Here is a 9,810-nt window from a genome sequence, read left to right on the forward strand (position 1 = left end):
CAGTTTGATATATCTGGTCCGATCAGTTACCACCACCTTCTCCTGCTGTGTAAAAATCCAAAGCAAAAAGCTCCCATTACACAGTCTCGAACACACTATATGAGCAGAAAAAAGAAAAGAAATAACAATCTGATAATCATCAGCAGTTGGCCTGATGCTGTACTCCCTCTGTCTGTATTTTCCGTCTCGGTCTCAACCTTCTCTCTCTTTCTCTCACCCATGATGGGTGCTGAGAGCCTGATGAACACATCCTGATGAAAAGTTAAGGATAATATCATTCTTGGTCCAAAGCCAAAAGCCTCCCAGGCAGGTTAAGAACCGAGGAAGGCAAACGTCTGTGCTTCTCTAGTCCTTATATACAGTATGACTGTTTGATGTGTGTGTGGGAGGTAGGTAAGGTATGCCTAGTATATAGGCAGGTTGCTATCATATTGTCTTATCAGAATCATTCATTCATTCAGATGCAGACACTGTCTTTATGAGGGAGTAACTGACTCATTCAGTTTGAGCAAATACAGTTGTGAGTGATATTCATGATCCCAACAGTCTCCTGGCATTAGCAAGACAAGACAAGCAATTGACAATATGCAAATGAGCTCAGATAAGACAACAAAAATAAGTCTCATTTTTGTGCGCAACCACACTTTTTACTGTAGTTCTAATTGTTAAAGTTCATTAAAATGCTTGAATAATAATAAAGTTCTTATGCTGCTGGTTGACAGCATACTACAGGTGAGTTTTCCTTTTTATAATCAATCTGTGTTCCCCATAAAGTATATTACTGTAAATCTTAGTCATAGCGTGTCAGCACTAATGCAGTCTTTAAGTCACTGAGCTCTTTACAGGGGACAGGTCTGAAGGCCGACTCAGACACTGTGGTATTTGCACACTCATTTCTTTGTTTATTTATTGTTAGGCCAGCTAGTTATTTACACTTTATGGATGGGAACGTCAGAATTCATTTGAGGCTGTTAAACCATTAAAAAAAAAAAAAGTGAGTGAGTGAGCAAACCAAAACCATCTAGTTATGCAAAGGCATTACAAGACATATTTAACCTTTGAGAGCGTATTACATATTGAGGGTTTGTGACCACAAAAGAACAGAAACCTAGTGAAGTACTAAGCAAACTAGTATGTGTAAAAATATATATATATAAAAACAAACTAGTGAATTGAGATTGGAGAACTTTGGTCTGTGCATCAAGTAAGCATGCACTTCCCGAGTATTCTAACGGCCTGATGCTCTGCTTCTGATTTCACTTTATATTAAAGCACACCCCTCTTTCCCTCTTAAAGGAAGGCAAAGCCACTTCTGATATTTGGAAGAAAATTTTACCAGTCATTAGTTTCTTTATGCAATATTCTAACCCACTGCCTAGGGAGCTGCGGGAACCTTCCATTTCAAACAGACGCGTTTCATTTTCACAAAAACAGCAAGTCCACGCACTTGCATTACATCTCTCCATCCCACCATGACCTTAGGTAAACACACTGAATTATGATTTTATACAAATGAGACCGCATTCAATGTAATTCAATCAAAATCTAATAAGGAATGGTTCATGGTTGTTGTGATGAGGTCAGATTTCTCGGTGAGGGCATGATGGAGGTTTAGGTGAAGCATGATCGCAACATTTCTCAGCGTATTTCCCTCCCCACTTACTTCCAGGTATTAAGAGCTCAGCTGAAAGTGTGTGTGTGTGTGTGTGTGTGTGTGTGGTGACAACACCCCTCATGAGCTTTGAAAAATCAAACAGATCCACAAGAAGTTTGCTTAAGTGAAGAAACAACAGCATTCTTTTAAAGTGCTTTCAAAAGCTTTGAGATCCATTGTGGCTCTCATTTAAGATCTCAGGTAGCTATCATCATTTAAAAAAAAAGTCTGGCTGGATAAGAACTGAGGTTTAAACAGGCTGAGGTGGTGCGGTTGAGAACGGTCTGCACTTTTGAGCTGACAGGGCAGGAATACAGACACTAGAGCACTAACTCTCATCCCAATGACTTAAACATGTCTTCTGTCCTCAACTCACCATCCCATAAATTCCTGTCCTTCAGTCAAACATGCAACATTTGTTTAATGATGTTAGTTAGGCATGTCCTACTAGTCATCAACCTCAGAGAGAGAGAGAGACAAAGATGGATGAAGAGGGGAAGTAAAAAAGAAGGGTAGCGGTTGTAACATCTGCACTGCTTGGGTTTAGAAAGGCCTTATTTATTTTTGCTGATCAGAGTCGCATACTCCTCAGACAATGATTCTGATTTAGAGTCTCTTGGTTTATAGTCTGTTGAAGTAAACTGCACTTAGCCATACATGATAGACTCAACACAGGAGAATCAAGTATGACAAATGTGGAGCCACAGGAAATCAGCTGTAGTCAAGTGCGATATTGATTCAACATTCAAGTATTCAGTTCCGTTTGTCTCCTACTTCGCATATTTAAATAATTTCTCTGTGTTTGACAGTTTGCGCACCAGTCGCTCTCCTCTATAGTTCTCTAATAATTAAAATATTAGGGGATTTAATCAAATTAATAATCTCCTTAAGATAATAACTGCATATTTTCACATTTTACAGTGCAGCATTGACATTTGAGTCACTATAATGACACATTTCTACTGTTTGTTCCACAAGTTTGCGTAATTGTATTTTTGCTTATTTTATTGTTTTGCATTTATTGTATCTGGTAGTGGAAATACTGGACATTGGATTGATGCCGATAATATAAAATATTATGATTTTTAACGATTGCATTTTATGGGGCTGTCTGAGCAAAAGGCACGCTGCTGCTGTATTGTTGAGGTGGTCTAATTTTCCTTATACACACTCTTACTTTTAACAGGCAAAATTAATGAGAAAAATGAGAGGAGCCATCACCATATTTTTTCAATAACAAATAATAACGAAAAATACTCCCATCTTAACAGGGAGCTGTTCAAAGGAAACATCATATTTCTTCGTAGTGCAGAAGAGACCTGCTACTGCATTGTCCCAAGTTCTCTAAGCATTCACATTACCGTTGACTGAATTAATGAGCAATATTGTCACATTAATGGCGAGTGCTTCTGCTTTAATCAGTAAGCAGTCTTTAATTACAGGGTTGCATGAACCTTTTAAACAAAAGTCACATCACCAGATGGACGAAAGTACCTGTTGCATTCATGAATGTATTGTATTCATGCTCTAAACAACTTCGGATAATGCAAACTGTGGAACATTTGGCGTGTACACACACAGGAGAAGAAAGCATTTATTGTTATTGCTAAATTAGATGCTGCAAATTGAGGGGAAAAAACTGAGACAAGCATGAGCCAGGACTGTAGACTCCAACAAATTAATTAATGACAAGTTTAGCTTTGGCTAAATGCTTCCTTTTATTAAATAAACACACATCAGTCATTACAGCTGATCCACTTATACTCATTGAGTGGGTAAAGTATCTCATCTGTTGCCCACTGCGGGTGAGACTGAAAGGAAGATGTGGTCACTTTTAACCATTTTTAGCTTTGTCATTGGCCAGCGCCAAGCATCGGATGTTGGCCACACAGCTGGCTGCCGCCTCCTGTAGAATCTCATCTGTGGATCCGACCATGATGAGCAGGAGCTGCAAAGGGGAGGAACATGTCAGAAACAGCCATCACAACATGAAATGATATCGCTGGCCAACATTCGCCTTTCATAATGTAGAACAATAAACACACAGCTACAATAACAGTCATTCACGAAGGCCTCTTACAGCAGTTCTTTCCTGGGGCTTGAAGGAGACATCTAATCGGTTATTAAGCTATAAATGCAACTGTTTGCACACTGCAGATCTTTGCCAGAGGAGTTTACAGCTCCTGGGGCTGCCAAGGCCCAATGCCTACTGGATGGCAGCAGCACTGAGCCGACACATTAACTCACATATCAGTGTGTTTAGTTGCATTGAGAGAGCAAGATAAGAGGTAGAACATGAGAATATGGAATAAAGTTTGTGTGTGTGAGTAGGTATATTAGCGGAATTATGTTTGTTATTGTAATAAACAGATTGAGTAATTGTTTCTAAATTCTCCTCTTGTCCATAAAGCACTGACTGCTGTAGAGCCCTGAACATTTGGCCATGTACTAAACCACAATTTGGCAGCGCTCTCCATCAGATCAAAGGTCATATCAGATCCCTCCACTTCAGCTTTGTGTAACCCGCTTCTTTTGATCCATTCTCTCAACAACAGGCTCTCTGGCTCTAAAAAAGACCACTTTCTGAAACATTCTGACTATATATTAAAAACTTTGTACAATGAGAGTTACTCATTATAGTGTCACACAAAGTGAACCTAAGGGGTAGAGTTTGTGCCAATGCCACACTTTGGTTAAGTTATACATCATAGTATAATACAGTCTTTCTGTTGAAGGAGGGAGAGAAAGACAGATAGACAGAAATACAGAAAGATTAGTGGTGAGTTGTGTTCTTAAATCTAAATAAACCGCTGGCGAACACACAATGGGCAGTCGAAATCTGTTTGGACAGTGTGTGTGTCTCACTGCAGTACCAGTAAGAGTTCATTCATTGTGCTTCATCCAGTTTATGCCAGTACATTTAAGCTAAAAGTTTTACTTTATCATGCAGGTCATGGTAAAACTCTCAAGAACCATGGATCTTTTTTACTCCGAATGCTTAAAGGCAGGATAGGAGTATGTTGTCACAATAATACTCAAATGTATAACTACATTATAGAGTCAACTCAAAATTCTGTTCCAATGTTTACCATATTTGATATGCTCTATATGTGATAAATGTTTATGTGAATACTAAATTAAATCGGTTAGTCATACAAGGTGTTTCAGATTAAACTGCTTGATTTATTAAGATTATGTCTAATCCATAATGTATTTTTGTACTTTTAAAAGTGTGAACATTTTGGTTTTACAGACTTTTAGTAGATGGACAAAATGATGAGAAAAATATATTCCTTTGTTTTCTGAAGATCAGTGAAGTCTTGTGGGTTTGGAATGACATGGGGGTGAGTAAATAATGACAGAATTTTCATTGGGAGAGCATTATATGATAATAACCCAATACTGACTGAAATGTAAAAAATCATCTCTCTAATATTGGCTGGTAATGTATTGTACCAATATAATGTACAACCTTAAAAAAATTGTGTTTATAACTGTGTCAGTGCTTGCGGATTTGAGATCTATACATGGCTAAAATATAACTGTCAGTATAAAGTGTGTTACTGTAAGGCGAAGTTTGAACTCTTTTCATGTTATACACACATGCACCAAGTTTGTAGACATCATTAAGCCAAGGTACAGAGAGGCAAGACATTCCCCAAATTCCCTGCTAAAAGTTAAATAATAAGAATAAACAGATGGAAAGACTAATGTTCTCGCTCTAAGCTCCACTAGATTCCTGAACTGAACTGACATGCACAAAAATTGAGAAATCAACAGCTTCAATAGCAAATCTCCTCTTCTAGAGTCTTTATTTGTTAAAACTGCTTTCAAGTTTTTCACATGATTTTAGCAGTCTATCTCCAGCTCATGAATGAATCCGTTATCAAATTCAGCTGGATTTGCCATTTTTTAAAATAGATCCCAAAACACCTCGAAGAGGTGAACGGATGCAAACACGAGGCTGCAGCAACATGCCAGCACGATCAGACAAGCTGCTTTTGTGAGCAGTCAGAGGATGCCTGCGACAGGGTCAGCCTCCGTTTGCCAGAGCTCATAGAGTGTTATTCAGTCGTGGCCAAACAGGGGCTCCTAGGGCCTGGAGCGGAGCCTCAGATAAGCATTGCTCTCTGTCTACTCCTGCCTCTCTCAACTCTCCCAGCTGGTTCCTGAACAGACTATAATAACCCACTTGTTAAATACTCCCAAACCTCAGTAACATGATAACTTGCCTTATGTTTGGAAAATGAATGAGAGCCACTAAGACTTTCTTCTGTCTTATACACCGCAACAGCGGGAGGATCTTGACCTCCGGGGAAGGTAGAGTGAAAACATGTTTTCCCAGGCTTCTCTTTCAGCACAAGCACATGTACATAAGTTCTCACACATGTACACACACATGCCATGTCACGCATGTAGGTGTTGTGGTGTTAAGTGCAGCAGCGGTAAGCTGCCAATTCCTGAGGAGTGAGTTTAAATCTCAGTAAAACCCCCCATCCACCCATCTCACCTTGTTCTCATCCTCCAAACCTCAGTTTTCTTTACCTCTTTACTACATATACCAGTTTCCATCTCCATTCATTGATCTACTAAAAAGGCACCAGGTCCTGTGCGAAGTCCCCTCATGCTTCAAACAATCCACCATCATCCCCCAATTAATTACTATAGACCTGTCTGTGGCTACGAAATTATTTGAAAAACTGGTTTTGGCTTATCTGAAAGACATCACTGGACCCCCTGCAGTTTGCCTACAGGACTGCACTACATCCTGCAACATCTAAACAGACCAGGATCGTATGTGAGGATCCTATTTGTGGACTTTAGCTCGGCTTTTAACACCATCATCCCAAACATCCTTCTACTCAAATTAACTCAGCTCTCTTGAGCACACCTCTGTCTGTCTGTAGATCAACAGATTCCTGACAGGCAGGCAGCAGCAGCTAGTAAAGCTGGGAAAATTCTCATCCAGCACCCATACAATCAGCACTGGCGCCCCCCAGGGTTGAGTCCTCACCCCACTGCTCTTCTTCCTCTACACCAATGACTGCACCTCTAAAGACCCCTCTGTCAAGCTCCTGAAGTTTGCAGACAACACCACACTTATCGGCCTCATTCAGGACTGTAACGAGTCTGCTTACAGACAGGAGATTAAAGAGCTGGCTGCCTGGTGCAGTCTTAACAACCTGGAGCATGTTGAAGCTTGGAACACACTCAAAACCGTGGAGATGATCGTGGACTTCAGGAGAAACCCCTTGCTCTCCCCCAATTCGCCATCATGGACAGCACTGTAACAACCGTGGAGTCAATCAGGTTCCTGGGCACCACAATCTCTCAGCATGTGTAGTAGGACAGTCACATTGAGTCCATTGTTAAAAACAAAACAGGGAGATTATATGTAATCCACACACATCTATCAAACCTTTTTCTACTCTCACACCTGAGATACCCTGCATTCCTCACCTCAGATGAAACAGAGGGTCGAGTCATGCGGTTTCAAGACATAAAACACTCCAAACTTCAGACACATGCTACAGTAGGCATATCAGAGAGAGAGAAAAAGAGAGAGAAAGAGAGACTGGAGGAAGACTGAATAGCCTGAGTGTGTATAAGGACGTCATCTGCTTGCCATATCCACAAGCAGCTTCAACCTGCTACACACAGACCATGACTAAAATGAAACGTATGGAATATTTCTACAGGTCAAGGCTAAATCAAGCTTTTTCTTCATCTCTCCTTCATATTTTGCTCATATAAGTACATTTGAACGCATGCTGGTTTGTTTTGAACACATAAACAGGACAGGAGGGAAAACAGAAGCAACATCAGAGGACTTTCACACACGACAAGCGCAGACTCACAGTCCACAAAAAAATACAGTGTAAGCTGCACAAAACATACCAGGATCTGGCAACTCGCACCAGCTGGAATCCTCTCAGATGGAAATGGCTGATAATTACAGTTCGTATTTTGTAATTTGTCTGGCAGAGGTATTTTTGACTATGAAAGGAGTTCTTTAATAGAAAAATCTGGCTAAAGCTGTCTGCAAGGATTTATGGTTTCAACAAACAATCTGCAAAGCTGTGGCGGTGTGCTGGAGGGAAAGAGAGACTGGATGGAAAGAGATTTCTGAGCATCAGACACAACGAGGCACATCCGAATGAAAGCTGTGAGATCCTGAGCGTACATGTCAATTCTCTATGCAGAATTTGGAGAGTCTAGAGGGTGAAGAGACAATGTTTAATGTATTTTCCAGTGTAAAATACTTCTTCTCAATGCTTAATTTCCTCTGCTAGAGCTTGGGGGAATGAGTCCTACACCATTAAGAACATCGAGCTGCAGTTACAGACCGAACATAAGTCTGAGAGGGCACAGCATGCAAAGCGGGAAAGGGTGAGAGAGTGGAGGAGATCGTTACAGTTCTAAGCTGTTGGGTGTAAAAGAGCTTCTGACTCTGAAATACGATTGCAATAATAGCAAGAGGCAGACTTGAGTTTTACACCCCTTCATAAATTAGACTGCAGTGCAGATATCGTTCCCTGATATACGGTCTATCGAAACCCATTTACAATGGTATAAAATATTGATTTAAGACATCTACTGTCACAATAGCCAATATATCATTTTAAATGACAGTTGTGCTTGTGGTTTTTCAGGTGGAGGCAACACATTTGTCCGTGAAAACAAGTTAAAGATGCAATGAGGGCGCAATAGAAGGCTGGATAGCGCAACAAGCATTCACACAGACACAACACACAGCTGTCCAGTTTTTATCATTGCTTAAACCAGGCCAAAAGAAAAGAAAAAACATCTGCCTTAACAACTTTTGCAAATCGGACATGACTCTTTTGGAACACCCAAAGTTCAGTCCAGCCTCCAATTATGGGCTGAGCTGAACCACATTCACTGCACCAGCACATCATACTACAGCACACCATTAAAGGAACATGGGAAAAAATATTTGGCTTCAACACGTAACCACTCTCATAATTTATATCCAGTTGTTATTGGGGGTGTGGGGGAAGCTTTTTAACTGTATGTACAAGCTCTCAAACTGTTTTCTCATGTGAAAATCCCATTGGGAAAGTAAAATGTGGTTAAATTTGAATACTGGCAAAACAAGTTTTTCTTCTTCCCAAATGGAATTAAAGTGTACATGGCAGGAATAAAATGTCATAAATGTTTTATTGAACAATACATAGTTCATAGTGTTACCTACAAGCTCAGTCATCAGGTAGAGTATCTTGAGTCTATGTTTAGCGCAGTCTAAGTAAATGTAGGATGCTGGTTTAGTCTATGAAAGACTTCTTAGACTTTCAGTGTCCAAAAATAGCACATTTATAGTTGCAACACCTTGTCACTAGGGCAATACCTTTAAAAAGACAACTTTTGACCTTATGCACCCCTAAAAGGTGCACATTTGTACCTTAGAGTAGTTATAAATACCCTTAAGTTACTACTATGAATCCTTAATTGAAAAATAAGGTAAAATATGTCTCTTTATTTTTCATTTTTCTGAGAATGGAATAGTATTTTAGTTTAAGGGTTATGCTAATTACTTGGTGACATTATTGTGTTCAGTAATAAAATGCATTAGGTTTCTTTTGAGCTTCTGTAGTCTAGACCTGTCTCTCTTAACAGCCACATCTTGAAATGCTTGATTTTTGGCATTAGTGGAGAGCAGTTTTCCTTAAATAACCCTGCAAGAGCTACAATAAAAACCTACATCACACCTTACATGTAAACCTCTTTAGTTATTTATAAATTGAGCAATTATTACGAAAAGTTTTAAAGACCATGTTGTCTAGCATTTTGATTTGAGCAGCACATTGAGTGGATTCCAGAACCTGCTTCTCAGAAAGTATCCCAGCAGTATTCTGTCACCCAAGACCAAAGTCATGCCACAGTCACATTCTGCTCCTTCTTCCCAGCAGCTTGCTGAGCAACTGTTCCCTGCGCAACAGCCTTTCAATGCTCAGCAGCCCTGGCATGCTAGGGCACAGGGGATAACTGGGGGGTGGCGGAGTGAAGCTCAGTATACACTGCTGTTTGCTCTACTGAATTCCCATGACAGTTAGAAAATGCTCGAACGTCCATCCCCCAAACTACCACCCCTCACCTCTTCAAAAAAAGCACAAAAAAAAAGCAAAGAAAACATG

The 9,810-nt window shown here is 40.0% G+C and overlaps 1 protein-coding gene across 1 annotated transcript in view; it reads right to left on the reverse strand.

Moving 5' to 3' along the window:
• Positions 1-3,364: 3,364 nt before the first annotated feature.
• Positions 3,365-9,810, reverse strand: part of LOC128025769 (outer dynein arm-docking complex subunit 2-like) — a 48,970-nt gene continuing 42,524 nt past the window's right edge. The window contains exon 20 of the mRNA XM_052612297.1: positions 3,365-3,602. Coding sequence (XP_052468257.1) covers positions 3,489-3,602 — 114 coding nt within the window. The 3' untranslated portion in view covers positions 3,365-3,488. The remainder of the gene's footprint in view (positions 3,603-9,810) is intronic.

This window comes from Carassius gibelio, chromosome A12 (genome assembly GCF_023724105.1).
Source record: "Carassius gibelio isolate Cgi1373 ecotype wild population from Czech Republic chromosome A12, carGib1.2-hapl.c, whole genome shotgun sequence".
Lineage (NCBI taxonomy): Eukaryota > Metazoa > Chordata > Actinopteri > Cypriniformes > Cyprinidae > Carassius > Carassius gibelio.